The sequence below is a fragment of the Genypterus blacodes genome, unplaced genomic scaffold (genome assembly GCF_046128005.1).
Source record: "Genypterus blacodes isolate CSIRO-AG114 ecotype Tasmania unplaced genomic scaffold, CSIRO-AGI_Gbla_v1 ptg000147l_1, whole genome shotgun sequence".
NCBI classification, from domain to species: domain Eukaryota; kingdom Metazoa; phylum Chordata; class Actinopteri; order Ophidiiformes; family Ophidiidae; genus Genypterus; species Genypterus blacodes.
The window spans coordinates 1,220,159-1,241,922 of record NW_027466949.1 but is presented as its reverse complement, the minus strand read 5'-3'; the positions used below and the strand labels follow the sequence as shown (position 1 = coordinate 1,241,922).

Below are 21,764 nucleotides of genomic sequence, written 5' to 3'. Positions count from 1 at the left end.
CTAATGACGCGTATAGTTTTATAAGAGAAATCACAAAAAAAAAACTTTGAGTCACTGTCAAACTGATATTATTTATTTTACAACTATTTTACAAGGCACATGTTATTATTTCAAAATGTGTCAAAGTGTCATGGTGTTGGTTTCCATCAGTGCCGTTTGTTGACTTTTACATCCATGGGGCCATCACGGTTGTTTCCTTCTGTACCTGCTGAGAAAAGAAATATTAAACATTTTAAATCTGAATGAATGACTCATCAAAACAGTTTTAAAACAACGTGTGGGCAAGAGAATACATGCGTCTAACCTTTGCCTGTAAGACTCAAACACGCCTGGAATGCACCTGTGGAAACATGATAATGTACGCATGTGTGTGTGTGTGACGCAACTAAGACTCTTGGCTCTGACAGCTTAGCAACAGATCACTGCGAGCTACAAACAATAACTTGCTGCTGGATACATGTTTCTATCTGAGGCCGGGCCTATAGCCACAGGGGTGCCTGGATTATGGGGACTGTGGCTAAACCTGTGCTGGGTTGAGGTGATGCAGGAAGGACCATTGCTGCATGGACTCGTTGTAACTTTGTGAGGAAAAGCTCAATTTAGTTCACTGGGTAAGTCTGAACAGGGACTGTTTGTCTCAACAGAAGCTAGTAGCAACAATTATAGTTGTTTTTTGTGTTCATTATGGTGGAAAAGGGCGATCTAAGATGTTTTTCTATCCATGTTTCTCTAATTTAAATAGTTCAAAACAATCAATTTAAGTGATTTTAAATGTCTGACAATTAAATGATGTCATTCAATCCAACATTCTATGCATGATGTAATACTGTATAAGCTGCTTTGAAAACATGATGTAATTATGAAATGAAACGCTATGATGATACATTACATTACGTTAAGTTGGACAGATGAAACCATTCACAGATTCAAAGCAGTGTACATGAGGCTGTCCACCTTATGAATTTATGAATGTGTTTAAATTTGTTCTCTTTACCTTGTTGAGCTCGGGGAAAAGTTCTTGAATGGCAATATCCAACAGCACGTACGTCAGCTGAGGAAAGGCGAAATCAGGGAGATAAAAAGCATCGTGGGAAGTTTGATGTCACAGTTTTCCGTTGTACAAATGGAGTTAAAAGCCTCAAAAAGATGAAATTCCCTGAAAAACCGTTTGTGTGTGTGTGTGTGTGTGCCTTCGTACCTGTTTGTTGAGAACTGGCTGTTGCAATCCATCAAAGAGTAGACTCACTCCTTCGTATCTGGCCTCCTCTCCGATACATTTGCCTAAGACGTCTAATGACACACGGCTTGTCATGTAACGTTGCACCATTATCTGTTTAACACTGTGTGAACACGTTAACACACTGATTACCTGGAATGTAGCGTGTCATCTCCTCAAACGTCTTCTTTGCTCGTCTCTGTTTGTCTTGGGTAGAGCGTGGCAGGCTGCTCTCACAGAAGACCGTGTCTATAGCAGGGGCAAACACACACATACACACACAAACACACAGTAACATCACCTTACAATCATCATATCTGCGTTTTCAAAAGTTAAACAGCTTCTGGACTAACTACTACCTCTGAGCAGGGTGATGAGCGAGACGAGCCGGTGCTCCTCTACCACCTGGTTGAGTTTGCACTGCAGGTAGTAATCAGTGTAGGCCTCCAGTGTGTTCTTAAACAGGATCCTGCCGCCCATCAGAAGGTGGTGCAGCCAGTCTGGGATGTGGAAGACAACCCGGCCTGGCCGAAGGAAGAAGAAGAGGAAGAAGAAAAAGAAGAAGAAGAGGAAGAAGAGAGAGAGAAAGAGAGGAAGTTGCATTTGTGTTCTCAGGGTTTAGAGTCACAGCTGCCGATACTTGGCCAAATACTGATCATCATCTGGTATCACTCTCTGGGTGTGTCCATCCTGGGATTAAGTGTTTTAAGGCCAAGCGGGAGAGTTGCGTTGAGGAGATCACTATTTTAAGTTGTCACTCACCCACGTACATCAAGTAGTCGTACACCCCTTCCACCGTGATCATTTCCATGAAGTAGTTTTGGTTGTGAGGTCTCTTCTCGGACATCTCCGAGCGGTTGGCGTTGTTCTTGTACAGGTCGTTGAAGAGCTGGACAGGAGGCAGGCGTGCACACATGAGCGGAGACACCAACACAACCTCTTCTATTCTGGGTGACCGAAGGCATCCAGCTCAGGTATTTGCGACATTTCCTTCAGCCAAAATAGGCCGTCCCATTCTGCACCGCGACATTACGAGAGGTTAACGATCTGCGTCCGCTGCTTTTGGAAGCAATCATACACAGGTTGCACTACGAAAATGTCGAGTTAACCTTTCAGCCAAAACGGAGGGAAGGAAAGTCATCAGATAGGAACACCACCAGGTCAGAACACATTAACATTTAACATTTCTTTCCTTTTAAGAAACATGGCGATCGAGTGCATCTATATAATGTCACACATATAAAAGAGTATGATCTTCCTCTCTTGCATGTTGGGGTCCCAAACCTTTTTGTCGTTTTCCGACGTGGGGCTCAGGATGGTCAGCTCGGGTCGGCTGGGTTTGGGTTTGGGAGACTCGCAGGAGTTGAAGAAGGACTGGATGAAAGGTTCCAGATGCTGCCCTTTCTAACGGGAACAAAACAAACAGGAGGAGAGCAGACCGTCTGTTTAGCTTTCAGTGACAGAGCGATTTTATCTTACAAAGTGGTGCATCTGTCACATAAAATGTTAAATGGTGCCATTAAGACCTCAAATACACACACACAGACACACACACAGACGCAGGACTGTTTAAATCTGCAGCCACGTGATTGTATCATTGGCAGTTTAGATAGAGCGACAGAGAACCATTCTGCAGAGGCCTGGACCGCACGCACCCACACACAACCCCACACACCCCCACACACCATCACTTACCTCCTTTATCAGCTTGCTGGGAACTGACTTAATGATTTTCCCTGTAGAACATAAATAAGTTATCACCATGATTTATGGTTCTGTCATATTTTTGCGTTTTTGTCTTTGTCAGAGATACAAATCACTGCAATACATGGTCAGGATCCAAACTGTTTCATCATGTGTTTGTCAGAACGAACTCTACACAAGCCCGACTTTGGTCTATACTGTACCCAGGTTGACGTCAGGTAACATTTTGTCCAGGAACTGAGACTCCATGCTGTAAGGAGACAGGAAGTCAGCCAGCAGCTGGCTGTTGCTCAGTTCCGGGTGCTGCAGGAGCTTCTGCAAAGTCACAGATGTTTTCAATGCAACATAACACCACACAAACTAAATGTGTCAGTCTACTAGTGTGTGATTAGGGAGGCAGTAGCTCAGTGGGTAGAGCTTCCGCTTGTGAACTGGAGGGTCGCCGGTTCGAGTCCCTGCCGAGGTGCCCCTGGGCAAGGCACCGAACCCTCAACTGCTCCCCCTCTGCGAAGGGTGGTAACTGTAATGTAATGTAAGTCGCTTTGGATAAAAGCGTCTGCCAAATGCTCGTAATGTAATGTAATGTAATGTAATGATTAATAATGCAAAATCCAATTGGAATGCTGTAAAATGTGACAAACAGCGTCGAGGCATTTCTCTGAGCTTATTTAAAAGCTATACAGCACAAAACATAATGCTTTTGCAACCTCATCAACACATTGGAGGATTAGTTTTGAATACTTTCCGACAGTTTAAGAGAAGTGAAAAACTCCTGATCAGCAAAGAGAAGTGTGGACATTCGCTGAAATACTTCATCTTAACTGCAGAGTCTATAATTACAGATCGGATGGCCGTAATAAGATTATCTGATTCATCTACTGGACAGATGAGGGTCACTGCTTTCACTTTTGCGATCACAGTCGCAACTGTAAATGCAAATCTTCCCCCGCATCTGAATTTGTGGCTCCTCTCCAGAGCCATCAATCGATACACAGCGTACCAAACACTAAGACGCATGGCCTGTGGAGCCTCTACCCAAATGATTTATACCTGCAGGTACTCCTGGAATTCCTCCCGCTTGGATGTGAGGAACTCGTAATTCTTGGGACCGATGATTCTCTTGGAGGGCAGCTGTGCGTCTGGGAAGGAGCCTGCAGAAGGTGTTTTACAGAAGGCCAGGACACTTTATTTACGGTATATAGCACAGAAATTAAGAACAAGCCTCCTTTGCCTGGAAAAGCACAGCCGTGTGGTTTCCAGCCCCATTACACGACTTAATCATTCTTAATTACCCAGTGACACACAGTATGTGGAAAAAGTGAAACCACAGTATGACAACGGGGAAATTCTTATGTTGTGACTCATCTAAAGCAAAATGAGACAACTTACCATGAAACTCTGTGAGCTTTGATTCTAGAACATAGAACTCCAGGTATCTTCTGTAGACGGACCAGTGTTCAGTCTCGTGTCCCACTGCAGACAAGCACAAGTGTCAAACAGGACATACTGTAGGTCAAATCCTTATGTTCTTTAGTAAAGGGCACCAGCAACCCCGTCGACACGACCCAAGTGAGCGTAATCGAGCGACCGCGTCCACTCAAGCCTCACCTGCTTTCCGGTCATTGCGCTCCACGTCGATACAGAACACAGGAATCCTCTCCCGCTTCACGTCATCGTCGTAGAAATCAATGTAGGGGATGGTGATGTTCCAGGCGGAGAGGTTGCGTGGGGTGCTGGGGGTGGAGGCCGCCTCCATGGGGGAGTCGTCCTCCAGCACCATCATGGCCTCTTCCACCTTGAATGGAAGGAAACGGGAGGGGTTCAGTTCAAGTGAGCAACTCAGTCTTTAGTTAAGATCCTTTAAGAATCAGGGAGAAATAAGGGAAATGTACGAAATGTCTTGTAAAGCAACATATAAACACAACACTTGCTGATATGTAGGTATCTAACGGCAACAATGCAGACGACCTGACAAGATGTCCGTACACTTCTATTTATATCCTATAATCTTTACATAGTTGAATAATTGAGCATTTCCTACACAGGAGGAAGCGACACACACCCATGTTGGCCCTGTAAGAATAACACATAGAGCATATACAGCTCTGCTCCAGCCGCTCTCTCTCTCATATGTGTGTGTGCCGTGTGTTTGCATAGAAAATTCTTGCACCCTCACACACGCAAACCCCGCTGACCCATATACTTTGTGTGGACCTGTCACTCCCAATCCCTCTGAATCTGCTCGGATGTGTGTGTGCTGAAACCAACAGAAGTGTATGTTTATATTCCAGTCATGACCCCAAACCACACGGAGGACACGTCAGTGTGGTTACACTGCACTCACACTCATATTTCACCCATATGAGATGTGTGTAATAATGACGTGACAACAAAATGGAACTGTATTGAATTGAGGTTGAATTACAGCGCATGGAAGAGTTGGGAAAGTATGTAAAGGAACGTTTTATCCAACTTGATTTCGGGGACGTTCACTCAACAAAGTCGCTGTCTGAGATTACATCACATTACAGTACGATCATTTGGCAGACGCTTTTATCCAAAGCGACTTACATTACATTACATTACCACCCTTCGCAGAGGGGGGAGCAATTGAGGGTTCGGTGCCTTGCTCAGGGGCACCTCGGCAGGATATCGAACCGGCGACCCTCTGGTTCCCAAGCGGAAGCTCTACCCACTGAGCTACTGCCTCCCTGAGATCACAGATCATTGATCCAAGAATAAACCTGCAATATGATCAAAATGCAAGATTCTGCAGCTCACTACACTGAACTCCAGGGAGACAGATGCTCTCTGGACTAGACAGACCTTCATTTCCTTACTCAGCAATGCCCCCATGTGGTATAAAATAGTATAGCAGAGAATTGTATCTATTCAGGAAAGCTGTGAGTGCTTCAGATTGTGTTTCGATCGGTCTCACCATGTCGTCCTCTCCCTCCACCAGCCCGTAGGACGGCAGCATGGCTCCCTCCATGGTGGTGCTCTTGAACACGCCTTTGATCTTACTGCCAATGCGACTGATCCCAAAGGATTCGCCCCTTTTTGAGGTATTCCTGCAGACCGCGGAGGGGGAGAGAGAAGCTGTTAAGACGACTGGCGGCTGACGGGATGAGACGAGCGGTGGGGGGGCTTCAGGGCAGAGCACATGCGGCTTGAGAGAAGCTCAGGAGGTGAAGCGTATAGAGGGAGAGGAGAGGAAAGAGGGAGAGGGAGGAAGGAGCAGGGATCTGCAGCCAGGTGTCGTGGACATATGGAGGACACAAAGGGAAGGTAGCCAAAGTCAAAGCCTAAATGTCACTTAAAGATTCAGCAAAAAGGCTTGAAACAGTCTAATTTTACTTGGGTATCACAATTTGCAATGAAAATATAGTTGGATCTGTAGGCAGTCAATCAGAAAAGCTGCTCTGTGACTACCTGTTACACAAGAAACACAACGGCACTCAGCAACTGAACACTGTAAAGTCACTGCACTGTAGGTTCATGTCTATGCAGTAGGACAGAGGTGGATGATGGACATTAGAGGGGAACAATGAGCATCCCATGCATCGGTCCCACCATGCAAGGCAGCGGACAGGGACTGGTGTGGGGGGAGAGAGAGAGAGAGAGAGTGGGCGACATGACATCAAACCTGAAAACACACGGATGGACCCAGACTTACTTGGGCGATGAGTGGCGGTGGGTTAGTGAGCCGTATGGGAAAGTTGTGAACGTGGACTGGGCATGGAGGGAGCTAAAGGATGCAGGTGAAGAGCTGCCAGAGGCGGAGAACAGTGAGGACGGGGACTCGGGGCTCCAGTCCCAGGAGCTACAGGCAGAATGGGGGGGAGGAAGGAGGAGGGGGAGGGGTGGTGGGAGAGGGAATCACGTCCCCCACAAACCAGGCAAAAGGAGCGAGAGGGCCGTGGGTCATACCAGGGCAGGCGGAGTGATGGTTGCAGAATCAGAGTGGACAAACAAGTCACTGACAAAAGCAGCACGATGGCAGTAAATACCAGGATGGAATAATGGACGGACAGACGGGCAGAGTGGACGGAGGTTAGTGAGGACTTGTTTATGAATGCAGTGCCAGAATCTGCCAATCTTCTTTTACATTTGCGCAGCATTTGGATGAGAAGTTCCATCCTTCTTTGATCCTGATGATCAATCTAAACATATTTAATGGTTTCATTTTGCATCTGAGCTTAATTCTGAGACTAATAAGCAAAGCCTGGAACCAAAACTGACTTCATTTTATAAAAGACAAGCTCCAAACCCCCCGAATGCAGCAAGCTCGGGGGGGAAACGCAGTACATCTTCCTCTGTAGACCAGTCAAGCATGAATTCAGTATGAATAAAATGACATTTGTGTCTTGCGTGCAGCAGCAGATCTACCCAGCCAGGCACTGATCAGCACCGATGACTTATACTCACCGGATGTCATCCATACTGAGGCTATTTCTGGAACAATATGCACAGGGAGTTAGTGGCCGGGCGCCCGTGGCCACATACACACCACAGCCCCTGACACAAACCTCACATCTGCTCACTTTTAACTTATTTCCAAGGTTGGAAACTGAATTGATCGCTACTCTACTGACTGTGAGAGTTGATATGACTTATAAACACTGTATCACTTTGCACAGCTATACACACACACCGACACACGGAGAGGGAGGCCAGACAGGCGCCTACCTGCTCATTCTGGAGTTCCTGGCAGGGGACTCGGCTCCTCTCAGCAGCTGACGGAAGTACTAGAGACGGGAAAGGAAAGAGAGGATGAGGAGATGCAGCATGATGGAGCAATATGTAAAGAAATGCACTTCAGTCTTTTGACATTTTCATGGTTTGATAATAATCAAAATAACTCAATTCAATTTAGGGTATGAAAGGGAGACGATAGGCGATTATTAATGATTAATAACCGATGATGAGAAGCACCATTGCACTTGGTCAGAGCTGTTTAGAACCAATCATCTCTCTTTATTATCTCCCAAACACACTATTCATAGGGGCCAGTGGACAATGGAGCTGCTCACTGGCCGCCTTCAATAAGAGAGAGTCTGCCAGGGGTGAAATCCAACTTGGCGGCTTGGCTCCATGCCAGCGTGAGCCCGTTGGTCAGTTGCGTTTGCGTGTGTGTGTGTGTGTGTGTGCGTGCTGGAGGTGACGACACGCTATTGGCGGCGGAGAGTTCGGAGGAGACGAGCGGGCGAGAGTCGGCTGAAATTTGAATTCAGCTCTCAGTGCGGCAGTATGAGATATAAAAAGACACAAAAAATCTAATAAAGGATCATAACAAAGAGCATTATGGATTTATTAGCATATTTCTTTAACCAGGCAAAGCCGTCATAAATGATGGAGGATATTAAGCGTCGGTCTTCAAAGCTAAAATGGTCAAAGGATTGTTTCATTCATGGCAGACGGGTGGCGACAGGTGATGAATAAAATGAGACGGAGTGGGTTTGTTTGGGTGCAGATGCTGACCTCATCGCTGTGGCAGAACATGGGAGTGAAAACGTTCTCCAGGAGGGACAGGACGTGCTCGTAGGCTTCAAACAAACACCTCATGGTCTGCAGCTTCACCACCTCGGCATAGGGGCCCTCAGCAACTAGGAAGCAAATAAAGACCAACGTGTTCAAATCCGCCTCTGCAAACTCTCTCACTCTCTCCTGACACACGGTGAAGTGTAAATTCTGATCCCTCTCACGTACTGTTGCGTATTTCTTCCACTATGAAGGGGTCGAAGCGGATCTTGTCCACGCTCTCGTCCAGGCAGTAGGTCTCGTAGATCTTCTTCACCTCCTCGTGAAGCATCTGTTTCTCCGAATCTGAAAGCTCCGGGCACAGTATCCTGTCGTTGAATTCCTCTGAGGAGTGAAAACAAGGCAGATGGAACAAGCACGTGCGGTATTCTTGCATTAACTGCATGAAACTGCGTGAGTGTCTTTGGACCACCTACCAACTGCGAGGCAGAACTGGAGCACGTGGACGGCGCCCTCTTGCTTCAGGAAGTTCATGAAACGGAAAAGCAGGTCCTGCTGCTCCCTGATTTCTTTCAGCTCCAGCTTCAGCACCTGGGGAGACGTTGGTGGAGAGTTTAGCAAAGCAGAAAATAGAAGAAAAGAAGAAATACAGAAGGTAAAAGCTGAAATTATGAATGTGTAATATCCTGTTTGGGGGGAAGTACTTACTGAGGATGTTGTGCTGCGAAGATCAGAGTATTTCTCCAGGAAAGGGACCAAAGCTGAAGAAGGTTCGGTGGCTTTTTCAGGCTGGAGGAACAAAAATGGATAGAAAACACAACATTCAACATTCAAAACACTTAAACACAAAGTAAACAGTGCCGATGGTGCTCAGTGACACATGGAGTAGTTACTTACAGGGGAGTTGTCGATTATTATCAAAATTAAATGATTCACCGTGTCCTGAAATTAAAAGACAAAAGCCTAGATGTTGATATAATAAATTGTAAAGCATCTGTTCTATTGTTCAGTTGCTCCCTTGTGCTCTCACACTAAATTACATTATGAATTCACTGGCTCACTGAATACAGATGACAAGAAAAGTCTCAGGCTTGACTGACTGGATCAGTATTTGGGTTTCTGTGCGTCACGTTCTGAATTCAGACATGAGCCCTGAAGGATTCTACACTCACAGGATCAGCCAAGTAGTCCATGGAAGGAAGGAAGACAGAACCCGCCAAGACTTCTCTTATTAGGAGAGTAAGAGATCTGAGAGGAGTGAAGAGATAAAGCAGCAGGAAATAAGAAAAGGAAAGAACCAAGAAAGACCCTTTTCTTTATTTGTACAGTGCCGTTTTCTTCCTGCCCTTAAGAGAACAGATGTGGGTGCTGCATGGGTCTTTAATATCAGAACACTGAGTTACCTGCAGTCCATGGCCTTGGGTGGCAGTATGTAGGGGAAGAGCATCTCCGTCAGGTTCCTGAGGTAGAGAAGCTCCTCTCTGCGGCCGCGAAGGGCTACGTGGAGATCAGGTCCGTATTCATCCAGAGCCGCCTGCTGAAGACTCTCTGCGTCCTTCACTGCACAAGAGGACAGAATATAAAAGGAATCAGCTGTTTGTTGTTTACAATGCGGGAGGAAGGCGCCTGTGTGTGTGTGTGTGTGTGTGTGTGTGTGTGTGTGTGTGTGTGTGTGTGGTGCAGATAAGCCATACCCTTCTGTCTTGCTTTACTAATGATTTCAATGTGCTTCATAGAAACTTTGAGAAGCTTTTGTGTGATGAGGGACGCCACATTCACCTGAGGAGAGAAGAAGGAAGGAACAAAAATCATTTTACATTGAAGGTCGATCAGATGGAAAGACTCCATGCAGACTCATTTGTCACCTTTTGGGTTCGACGGACCAACACAGCTGCGAAGAAACGTAAAGTCACTCTCAGCTCGTCAACAAAGGCCTCGTCGTCTGTGACATCTCTGCAAAACAAACACAGTAGTTGCTTCTGTGACACATCAACAAAGTTTAAAACACGGATAGTTTAGAGTACAGAAGCTTGGCTCACCTGTACCAAGGATACACAAAGTTTTCCAGAACAAGTTCCAGCATCTTGAAACAAGAAGGTCAGCATATGAGTTGATTTGATCATTGATGTTTATAACAGAGAGACATTTATATTTTCCAAGTATTTTCCATTTGTTCATGTGTTACCTCTGAGAGCGAAGCGTCCACTTTGGAGGGAACTTTCAGGTCAAGCCACGGCTGATAGTTTTCCAGTAACAAAGTTGGTCTGTAAATGAATTCAACAACCTCAAAGTGGTGCAATACAAAAATCTGACCACTAGAGGATAGTGTAACATCTCCCAACAACACAAATGTATACCGAACGCAAATTAATAAACCAAATGTGATGATAGAGAGGTACAATTGTGTGCACAGATGTTAAACCATTTGTGCAGATAATTATCTTTGTTCCTTACAGCCATTATAATCACTTTACAGTATTGGTACATTATTGGTGCAGTATTCAGCAGCAGTAGTATTGCAGCATAGAGTAATGTAATATTGAGGTGTGTGAGGGCCCCCCCTGTGTCTGTTTACCTTCTCGTCGTAACACAAAGTAACCCTCAGGATGTGACTCACCTGTGCCTTTTGCATTTGATTTTTCCACACACAGCACAGCTATGGCCCAGAGGGAACAGCTCCTGTTGGTACAACTAAAGAGGGAGAGAGCATTTAAGTAGATTAACAACAACAATAAGGACTGTGGGCCTCATTTTCCCATATCACTGACTGTATACTTTTGTTATTATTTACAAAAATTCTCAATCATGGACCTGGCAGGTGCTGTAATAATATATCAGTATAGTTTAAATGTTTGAATACTTCTATCATCACAGATCAAACCTATAAATGATTGCTTAATGTACAACAGACAGATGATGATCCCATGATTGTACCCCTTTTGTTACTTTATTTACTTTTGCATGAGCTTCTGTAAGTAAAGCACATACAATATATTCCTCTGATTGATGCAAGACTGGAATCCCTCTCATTTCATATTCAATTCGTTGTTATGTGCATTTCTTAAGGGGGTACTCAAACTCCAAGCCAAATATAAGAATTAACGAAGTCATTTTGTCTCCCATTCTTGCTCTACGCCTTTACTGTACCTTTGTTTTTGGTTTGATGGAGAGCAAAACATTGGGCAGGAGGGACTCGGGCCCCAAAGAGCAGTAGAATGTGACCACTCCAGCCAGAAACGACCAAAACACCATTATGATGTGGATGTATCTGTCAAAAACAAAAGAGATGTGCTGCTGTTGACTAACGTAGAAGTGTCACAGCCCTTATAGATCACGAATAAGCCCTGTTCTTACCTATTTAACAGCACAGTGGAGAGCAGCAGGAGCAGCAGCAGAAAGCAGAACACTGGATACTGGCGGCCCAGTTCCCTGAGCAGGTCCAGCTTCATCCTGACTCTTAATCTCTGCAGATAAGCCTTGATGCATCCCATGGCGACCGAGTGTGTGCGCACATGCAGCCTTCGGTTTGTTACTGTCAAAATAAAAGACGCACGAGAAAGAAATAGCGTCCAGAAATCAAATCAGGGCGTGTAGCTGCGACGCGGGTGAAGCGAGCAAATACTCATCTTGTCTCGGTTTAGTCGTTGATTTGTACCCCCAAAGCAGGTTAAGATGGGGTTTGTTTAACGACTAAAAACACTTACTGTCAGTGTGTGGTGGGTGTTACGGGAATGTTTCACTGTAGCCCGGCAGCGACACCATCATGATTTGACAGAAATGCGTTCGCAGGGTGGACATTTGCAGATTCAGCGTGAAAAAATCGGCGATAATCGTACAAAAAAACTGCACCGGTTTTTACTGAGAATTATCCTGCAATTTCTTTGTACGTGCGGATGAATCGTGTTTTGTTTTTGTTGGCTAATGCTCGCAGTCGTCGGCTGTCATTTCTCCCCATTTGGGTTGAGCAATGGTTGCAGCCTGGAGACGCATGATGTCACCTCCGCTACACCAGCATGCAACACACACGCGCAGAGATACACGTGTTTATACACGCGGACAGACAGATCTGATGCACACACACAATAGTCTAAAGGCATATTAGAGAGAGGGACATTTTGGGCTGCAATACTTAAAATAGGATAAAAAAATAGCATCACTCACCTCGATAGCACGCCTCACAAAGTGTTCCAGCTTGTGTTTTACTGCGTTTGAATAGATACTTTGTCATTAGGACGCAGTTGTCCAGTTGCTTACTTCGTCCAAACATGTCGGCTTCAGTCGTAGGATTCCAGTATTTTCCTCGAAGCTTTAACTTTCCATCATTTAATTTCCTCCAATGTTTACCACAAAGGCGTTACTTCTCGCATTGCACACGTTTTCGAAAACGCCCATCAATAAGGCAAATAATGACGTCATATGTGTATATCTTGGTTTAAAAGACGGGTCAATCGCGTCATCAGCGTCCCTTCTCTTCTGACATCACACAGCCTCCAGAGGATGTCATTGCAAACAGTGAGACACAGATAGAAATCAAAAACTTTATTACAAAAATAAGTTACACTCACCTCCATTTTACAGTATAAAACAATTTATTTGCAGGAATGCAAAAAACGTTGTTGGCCACCAACAATAGTTTAAAACTGCTAACATTTTTTTCCAAAAGGTGGTTGTTATGATTTTATTGAGGGAGTTAACTGTATAGAAAACTGGGATTGAGTAGCACAGTTTCCTTGTTGCTATACCTGGAAATAGAAATCATTCACTGCAGTATCCCTTCTACCACTGTGTCCATGATCCCTCACCAATCAGAGCTGCCCACATGAGGCCCAACATGCTCGCCGCCAGGGCAATATGGCGTTTACTTCAGTCAAGATAGACTCCAAACATCTACTCTTCCTCAGTTGCTCTCTAGAAAGCTGGGGAGGGACCATTAAAAATGTACATGATGAACAGCTACATGAGCTTGTTTTACATAATTCTGACACGGTTTGAAAATGCTATGTCATATAAAAACAAACCCACTGCAGTACAGTGGCACAAAAGGGACACTGCAGGGCTTTTTGTTTTTTAATCAAAGGCAGTTGGATGCCTGTGACATTCAAGCCTTTACAAAAGTAACATTTTATCCGAAAAACTATACAACCAGTAACTACATACTCTGAAGCAGCAAGGATGCTACTTCAGTTCAAAATAGGATAGAAGCAGGGCTTGTTCCGACTCATCATATGAGATTGTTTTGCATGCCCAGTTTGACTGTTTGCAGTGTCAGAGCCGCAGCTAAAATGACTATATTACATTAAGTACATTGTTTTTGCGCCGCAGCTCTTGTGCATATTTTGTAAGAAAACAAGCCCTGCTTTCATCAATATAGTTTCCCTATTTACAGTACAGGCCGGGTAGTTTAGTCCTCTGTACTGAGGTAGTCAACCAACCCTTTAAAGACCAGTTCTTAAAAGAACCACTTTCCTGGAATGCCTGACTTATCCATGCCAGGTGGGTACACCCTAGAAACCTGCAAATGTTCTCTTACAAACATCCAAATCAAACAATTAAGATTAACATGGATATTCTGACAATAAAAATTGCGATTAGCACAAAAATATACAATAGCATCAAGCTCCTTTGAGCCACTTCAAACCTAAGAAACTTAAAAAGTGCAAATTCTTCAATAATTATTACAAAAAATGGCATGTTCAGGGACAGGGAGGGGGTAGATTGTTAGGGCAATACATGACGCCCGTATGTCGGGGCTGGATACAGGGGCTCAGGGGAAGAAGAGGCTGTGGCGAGTATTCAAAATCCTCAGGTCATCTTTTTAAGGTGGCAATTTCATGAGGGGGAAGAAAAAAAAACATGGGGATGGGAGATGCTTCTTCTGTAAGGCTGGAATATCATTGGACCTTTTTGTCGTGCTCTTTCTCTGTCAACATCCATTGCAGCTTACGGTGTAACCCCACACATCAAGTCAGTCACCACTGTGACAGGTCAGGATCGCCCTCGGACCCGCTTCCCTGTAGAACCAATGAGAAGATCCAACATTAAGACTCCACCCAGTCGGCATGCAGCATGTAATCACATCTCCAATGAAGCTACCCTTTTTGCCACTAGAGTGGGACTCGGCTGGCCCCCTTCAAATATCTTATGTTGTGAATGACCTTTGTCAGCTGGCAAACGAACGGGCCGACTGGCTGATCTGAAAGAAGACACCTGTCAGGGATTAGCTGAGGCCAATAAGCAGGTGTCACTTTCTTCATTTAAAAGAAAGGTGTGAATATTTGTCGTGCCTTATTGTTTCATATTCCCTAAGATCAAAATGCTAAACCTTAACTTTTTGCTGATCTAGTATCTAGGTCTAAATATGCCAGCACAAAGACATTTTAACTTTCTATAAAGTAACAAAAGGTTACATTTGCGTTAGTAACAAGTGAAGTTGAGCTTCTATGACGCACCAAAATCTCTGTTACCTCATTTACCTCTCATTGTGGCGATGCCTCCTCGCTGGGAGAAGCCTGCTCGGCCTCGCGGCGTGACTGACATGCGGCCCCTGGTCTGGTTGCCGCCGCCGCCGCCGCCACGTACGCCTCCTCTGACTCCTCGTCCTCTCCCAGACCCCTGGAAGTCCTCGTATCCGTAGTATGGGTCATCGTAACCGCCCCGGTAGTTATGGTAATCATATCCATAGTAATCGTAATAGTCTTCATAGGCATAATAATCGGGCGGGTAGGAGTAGCCTCCCCGTCCGCCCCGTCCTCGGCCTCTCGTGGGTGGTGGCATGTGAGGAGGCCCGTAATAATAATATTCATCGTACCTTAGAGAGGATACACAAACTTTAACATCACCTTGTCAACACAGCATCCTGCTACATATCAATTGTGATTAGATCAATAAAAAATAAAAAATGCAGCTCTGTGTTGTGGTCGCTTCCTTACATTTGTGTTTTAGCCGCTTGTCTCAGGGCTTTGCGTTCTTTCCTTTTGTGGTCAGGGGGCTTGGCGAAGACGATTTCAATGTGCTCTCCCTCCAGGTCCTTTCCATTGAGATCCGCCAAAGCCTGTGAAACCAAGGTGACATTTCATGATGGTGCACACAAAAGTGACAAAAACTAAAGCCAAAGGGGAAAACGCATTCATCTGTCCAAAGGCAAAGATTTCTTTTCTCCACACCTTCACTGCACCATCTCGTTCCTCAAAGTGGATAAAGGCGTAGTCCTTCAGCTTCTTCACTCGCTCCAACTTGCCAAATTGACTAAAGGCCTTTTCAAGTATCTCCTCTGTAACAGTGCTTGCCAAGTTCCTCACAAACAGCACCTTAACCTGGGCACGGAAACAAGGTTATGGTTTCTACAGCAGAGGGAGTTCATTCATCGCTATACAAGGACGACTGTGTTGAGAATAGAATCACATTTTTCAGGGGAGTGACAGAATCAAGACATTTCTCTCTATTCAAATGTTAGCACACATATTGAACACAGGTTTAATGGCATGCTCATCGATGACCTCTGGCCCTGTGCTTTACCTTGGCCATGACCTCTGGGTCAGGGTCCTCGATGGGGTCAGCCCACTCCACGGTGACCACATTTCCCCACACCTTCACTTTGCCACTCATCAGGCGGCGGCGGGCCTGAGCTGCCGTCTTGTGGTCTTCATACTCCAAGAAGCAGAAGCCCCGGTTTTTCTTCTTGTCATCAGGCTGGTGGTACAATATGACATCATTTAGGCCCTCTGCAGAAACAGAAATGGAAGAGGGGAGGAAGTCAACAGGCGAATCTCTTGTTTCATATTTCAGAGCACAATATTAAGTTTACACACAACTAAGTTTTGACTTGTCAAGTGTCAACAATCTCAACTGACAGATTTACAGTTTATTTAAGTTCAGTGTCCATTCAGATCTTAGCGGTAAACCGTCACTGTAGCATGAGCTACTCCAGGGTAGTAATGAGGTCATCATTTGGACATCAAAAACAAATATTTTCAAGCACATCCTAATTCCTGTCAAACCTTCACACACTGCTGTGTTACAAATAAAGTGAAGGCTATTAAGTCAATGATCCATTTCAGAAGTCTGAATTTTGAATCAAAGTAATGACAAATGAATGACGCTGCCTCACCTGTGACTTTCGCAAATTCCTCAACAATCTGGTCTTTTGTTTTACTCTTGGGGATTGAGCCAACGAACAGTCTATTATTGGCCACGGAGATGCACACGCCAATGTGTTTACCCGGTCGAATTTCATTGTTGTTGTTCTATGAAAGAAGATTGAAAATTGTGAACAGGGGAGATTAAAAAACTGCATTCAAATAGAAACAGACATTGACATACTAAATAGCTTTTTGCATCAACTTTCTTTCTTCTTAGAGATGTTCTAGATGAATTGTTTAACAGAATGTAGCTGAGATCATATCTCAAGACATACCTGTTTGACAGCTTGCTGGGCAGCTTCTTTAGTGCAGAAAGTGACAAAGGCGTAACCTCTGTTGAGCCCAGTGAGAGGATCCATCATCAGGCGGAGGTCCCATATGGGGCCCGCTTTCTCAAACAACGGAACCAACTCGTCTTCAAAAAGGTCTCGAGGGATTTTGCCTACAAATATCTGGACAGGATGAGAGAGAACAAGACACATTTTTAAAACCTTGAATTTGAACATTGACGTTTTACGGGGGAGGTGTGATTGTATGGTATCCAGTCAGATCTTAGCGGTAAACTATCACCGTAACCAGAGTTACTATAGAAGACAACATAGCTTCATCATTTAGACACCATATAAAGGCTAAGTGCACTTGGGGGGAGCCTTAGCCATCTTTAGTTATCGTTTTGTTTACAAGATTTTAAATTGATCGGGTCGAGAGCAAAGACCCTTGGCAAATGAATGTTTCAACTTCAAATGCAGCTTCGTACCTCTGTACCGATGGTCGGTTGCGCACCCGAGTTGGCAGACTCTGGTGGGGGACCTCCATACTTCCTCTGGCCTGTTGTCACATCAAGTGTGTAGCCAGTCCTCTCCAGCAAAGCCTGTTCACCAGAAAATAAACATGAAACGAATGCAAGGAGGTGCCAACAATTTCCTCTTTCAATACATTTTTGCTTTGACCACAGCCACACCTTGTCATCATTGTTTATATGTGTAGACATTTTGTCAGCGTTTCTAAATGCAACATCAATTCTTACTTTTATTTTAGCTTCATCTGGTCCTTTGTTGGTATCTGACACTTTGGTCCCTTGTTTCTCTCTCTGTCTGTACGTCTTCATCACGCCACAAAGAAAGGCACTTTTGTTCTGAAAGAAAAAGACGAATACACCATGAAGCAAACGAAACAAGCAAATCTTTAACACAACATGACAAGTTTTGGTTCTACAATAAACTGTGATGGCATAATAGTCAGTCAGTCTTGGACTGATCATGGACAAAGGAAACTGGACAAACTGCCTGCTCACCTGAACATGTGAGAGGTCGCTGTCCTTGAACTGCAAAAGAACTTGCAGAGCACCTTCCTCGTTGAACTCTTTCAGAGCATCAATTGCTCGATCATCTAAGTCACTGTGTGACACCAAACCTGGAGTTGGGGGAGGGCAGAGCACAAAGGAGAAAATATGAGCCACAAATGAAATGAAATCATTCAATACTACTTAATCATTAAACCAAAGAATTTCAAGATCAGAGAACCATCTGCATGCAAAAAAATGTTGCATCGCAAATATCTTTTTAATGTAATCACTTGGAGCCACTATCATGAGGTGATCAATGGGGACAGGCATAATCTTATGGAACTGAATTCAGTAGTCTGGCTGCACTTTACAACCGGCACATTTTTTGCAGAACTAATCACAACAGATGCGACTGTGTAATTCGATATGCCAGCACCCCTCTATACTGTGGCTGCGAGTCTCTAATGAGCCTGTCTGCATTCTCCTCTGTGGAGGGGCCGTCACCTGTCCCAGGCAGCTACACACCAGACAGCTGCTGCCATTGTTTTTGCCTCAGCCCCATCTGGCTGAAAAGGCCAAACCAGTCCTTTTCTGGATCTGACTGACCAAATGTCCTAAAATGACCCCTGCAGTGTGATGCTGCCTCTTGTACTAGTAGGAAGTTTTAGAGATGAAAAAAAAAGTGAGGTAAAACGTGGGCTTTGCTGAAGCGTGGTAAAAATTCCACCTGCTACTTCAGATATTTGAGCTGTAACTGATTGCATCAAATTTGCATCTATCAACAGACCTGCAATGATTTTATGGGATCAGGTGATATTTCAGATGGCAGGACTGGGGAGGCTCATCACAGACTCCCAGGGAGCGGACACTTGCCTGACAGCAGTGTACATGCAACTTTGTTGGGAATGCAAATGCATTAACCAATTAATTCACTATCACACCAGTGATGTGCAAGTGATTATTTTGGAGCACTGCAGTACCCATTTTGGTAGGAAACCACAAAAAGTTGCTTCAGGATCCCAATTCCCCCATTCAAAGTGTAATAAAATGACAGTACATGCAAGAACTTCATTAACATAAAATTTGTGTAAATTCATTTGCCAGGATATTCACAATGCCTTACCTGCTATGTAAATTTCATCTAGTTTTTCAGCAACTTTCTGTGGTAAACCAGCTTCTAATAAAGTCTGGAAGTGCTCAGAATGGGTAACTGCAGGAGAGGTGTCCATTGGTTCTTCTGGACCATTTCCATTTATATGTTCTGTGGCCATGTCTCCAGAAATCTGTGTAAATGCAATGAGCCAAATTAATCTTGGGGTCAAGGGCAAGACTTAGGATGTGTTCAGGAGAGTGGAAAGCCTCAAGATGTGTCAAGCAAAAAAAAAGTTTCATCAGCTCACAAGACAAATGTCCTCATCGCTTATAAACTTGAATAGAAAACAACAAAGCATATGAGATGGAAAACATTTCAACACGTTTTACTGGCTATGTAATATTCTATACAGTAAGGAGACTTTTCACAATCTTGACTTCACATTTGCAATTCTCTACTGTATGAGAGGCCCACTGACTTGTACACGGGCAGCTGTTACAGACGGCTACACACTACCAATGCACAGGCCTCGTTTTGTACAGGAATAGACAATGTGACATATTTTTACAACAATGTGATTCATAGTTTGTGGTAAGCGGGTTGTTTTGATCCGAAAAAGTTTTTGAAAATGGAGCCAAGTTCAGTCGCTCGCCTTGTATATCTCAGCCCTCTCGGCAGCTGCTGGTACAGAAGCTCGGTCTGCTTTGGTCTCTAAATTACATGTTAGCTTACCTTCTCAGTGCTGACTTCAGCACTGGCTAGATAGCTGATACACGTGTTCCATCAGCGAGCGAGCCCCGGTTTCCGGTGGCTGACCAGTAAAGCAAGCATGTATCGTTTAAGCATAACTACCGACACTTTGTCATGCCAAAGTTGTCACGCCACTATGCCGATCCTAGGATCAACGTCTACCAATTTGTTTGCGCTGGTCTATATGGCCACGGTAGCTATTCAAAGTAGCAACCTAAATGCTTCCATATTACAATCTACCGAGCAATGACTAGCCTGAGCAAAAACGTGGAGGGCTGCCTTCTGTTTTTGGCCTAAACTTGGCTTACGATGTCTTTAGCCAACAGATATCATGGAAATTGTAGCGTTTCATAGTAGCGGGTATTCGATTTTGATCAAACGGAAAGCACGTGGCTTCTAAAGGGTAAAGCATTTGTGCAGCGTTATAACCTATCGTCGCCCATCGTACAAAGTCACAATGAATTTTGGATCAATAATAAAATTCCCGGGAATTAATGGAGTCGAGTGGTAGCGTTACATTTAGCGGGGAGGGACTGACTCTCGCAAAACGTTCAAGCTAACTGGCTAGTTTGCACAGCTAATGTTAAAGCAAACACGCGAACCATGGGCGTTCGTGGAGACAACTACCTTACATTTGTCTGAATTTATCGATCCAATAGCTTTAACACGCGGCACATGCGAGTTCGCTGGTAACTAGCTTTTCCTAGCCTAGCCACAGTTAGCACACGATGACAATGAGCATGTCAATTCCATGATCTGTCAAAATAGGCTAGCTCATGTTAGCATGCTAATTCGAACGGCTTTTTCCGCGAGGCCATTGTTAAAACGTGGATTTCTCAGAAAATATTGCAACCGCTTGACAAATAAAGCTTTAAATATTTACCGCGGTTTAAGAGGCCTAGAACGCCAGAGGTTTAGCTAAGGCAAGTGCATGGTTTGTCAACGTGCCGCCACATAGGAAGAGTCCATTTTCAAAAAGCCGGTCTGGAGAACTCGTTCCCTGCCACCACCAGTTTCCACATTGTTTGAAACACCACCGTACGATTCACACTTTTAACCATCAATTACAGCAACAAGTACGTGACCGAGTAACTGTCTTTCACCCTACCTGCCGCTGGAATCACCAACTTGTATGGTGTTGATTATTTAGGAAGATAAATGTGATATTTAAACGAGAGAAAAAGTGTAAAACTCCCGGCACTGATACGGCTTCAGTCATTCACTCTTGAGGATGTAAAATGGCTGCCACGTTCACGCCGCGAGTTTTGTCTCGTCGATGGGGTTTCTTGGACATCCCTGCACGGGCTCGCCTTGTATGCATTTACAGTAGAGCAGCAGGTCACACAGACAGACAGAGAGACAGACAGATAGATAGACAGAGAGACAGACAGACAGGCAGGCAGACGATCGGACCTAACCCAGATCTGCACTTTACACATGGCAGATACTGAAGTCAACTAAAAGGCCCAAAGTCTCATTTATATTTGTTTAATTGAACAAAACATGAATTGTAAGGACATAAAAAAATCTAAAAAATCAGCAATTTTATTTCCCACCATTTATGTAATTTTTTTTAATGTGCCATTTACTTTTTTAGGTATTTGCAGCTCCTGAAGTAGAAAACGGGGGTAATTTTTCTTTTTTTTAAACAAATATATTAACTGAGGGGAAATAGATAGATGGACTGTTGGGTGAGAGAAAAGAGAAAGGATCAGATAATAAACTGATAAAAAAAATATATTTGAGATTGAAAGGTAACCATTAAATAATAGATAATAATACAAAAATGTGTTTAGATACTACAATTATATTTATATTACATACAACTACCTCTAATATTGCTACTTATATAATAATGCAACGTGTTTTATCTGATCCCTCTAACCATTCCTAATTATATTTTGTGTTGTATCATTTAATCACTTCCAGGACATGAAAGAAAGAAAGATGCTGGGTGACTCTTCCCATCTGTGTTCTGCTTCTAAACAGCCATCCATTTCTGCACTCAATTATTCCATCTTTTCAGAAAGTATATTGCCTCAAAATGTAATGCTGCTCTATGTAAGTACATGGTAGATCTACTTCATAGGAGGGACC

General features: G+C 44.2%; 2 protein-coding genes across 8 annotated transcripts; both read right to left on the bottom strand.

Annotated features, from left to right (window-relative positions):
- Nucleotides 1–57: 57 nt before the first annotated feature.
- Nucleotides 58–12,368, bottom strand: LOC143012402 (sorting nexin-14-like). 5 transcript variants are annotated; one of them, XM_076165504.1, is made up of 30 exons: nucleotides 12,106–12,368; nucleotides 11,756–11,933; nucleotides 11,549–11,669; nucleotides 11,019–11,092; nucleotides 10,587–10,665; nucleotides 10,441–10,484; nucleotides 10,267–10,354; nucleotides 10,096–10,180; nucleotides 9,805–9,961; nucleotides 9,574–9,649; nucleotides 9,299–9,343; nucleotides 9,110–9,190; nucleotides 8,878–8,992; nucleotides 8,630–8,785; nucleotides 8,402–8,526; nucleotides 7,610–7,668; nucleotides 7,349–7,375; nucleotides 5,859–5,991; nucleotides 4,529–4,715; nucleotides 4,310–4,393; nucleotides 3,971–4,071; nucleotides 3,124–3,235; nucleotides 2,912–2,952; nucleotides 2,501–2,620; nucleotides 1,979–2,105; nucleotides 1,576–1,740; nucleotides 1,370–1,465; nucleotides 1,199–1,290; nucleotides 995–1,051; nucleotides 58–208 (listed from the first exon to the last, which is right to left on the bottom strand). In XM_076165504.1, the coding sequence occupies exons 2-30, from the start codon at nucleotides 11,890–11,892 to the stop codon at nucleotides 167–169; spliced, it is 2,826 nt and encodes a 941-aa protein (XP_076021619.1). In that variant the 5' UTR covers nucleotides 11,893–11,933; nucleotides 12,106–12,368; the 3' UTR covers nucleotides 58–166. The 5 variants fall into 5 exon arrangements, with proteins under 5 accessions (XP_076021619.1, XP_076021617.1, XP_076021620.1 ...); XM_076165502.1 differs by having other exon boundaries at nucleotides 11,756–12,368; XM_076165505.1 differs by having other exon boundaries at nucleotides 58–205; nucleotides 11,756–12,368.
- Nucleotides 12,369–12,925: 557 nt separating this feature from the next.
- Nucleotides 12,926–20,928, bottom strand: LOC143012405 (heterogeneous nuclear ribonucleoprotein Q-like). 3 transcript variants are annotated; one of them, XM_076165510.1, is made up of 12 exons: nucleotides 20,776–20,926; nucleotides 18,948–19,107; nucleotides 17,834–17,952; nucleotides 17,567–17,674; nucleotides 17,297–17,410; nucleotides 16,815–16,991; nucleotides 16,509–16,644; nucleotides 15,917–16,122; nucleotides 15,565–15,714; nucleotides 15,331–15,452; nucleotides 14,866–15,209; nucleotides 12,926–14,412 (listed from the first exon to the last, which is right to left on the bottom strand). In XM_076165510.1, exons 2-11 carry the CDS (start codon nucleotides 19,093–19,095, stop codon nucleotides 14,867–14,869), a joined length of 1,623 nt encoding a protein of 540 aa, XP_076021625.1. In that variant the 5' UTR covers nucleotides 19,096–19,107; nucleotides 20,776–20,926; the 3' UTR covers nucleotides 12,926–14,412; nucleotide 14,866. The 3 variants fall into 3 exon arrangements, with proteins under 3 accessions (XP_076021625.1, XP_076021624.1, XP_076021626.1); XM_076165509.1 differs by having other exon boundaries at nucleotides 14,875–15,209; XM_076165511.1 differs by lacking the exon at nucleotides 18,948–19,107 and having other exon boundaries at nucleotides 14,875–15,209; nucleotides 20,776–20,928.
- Between the last annotated feature and the right edge of the window lie 836 nt (nucleotides 20,929–21,764).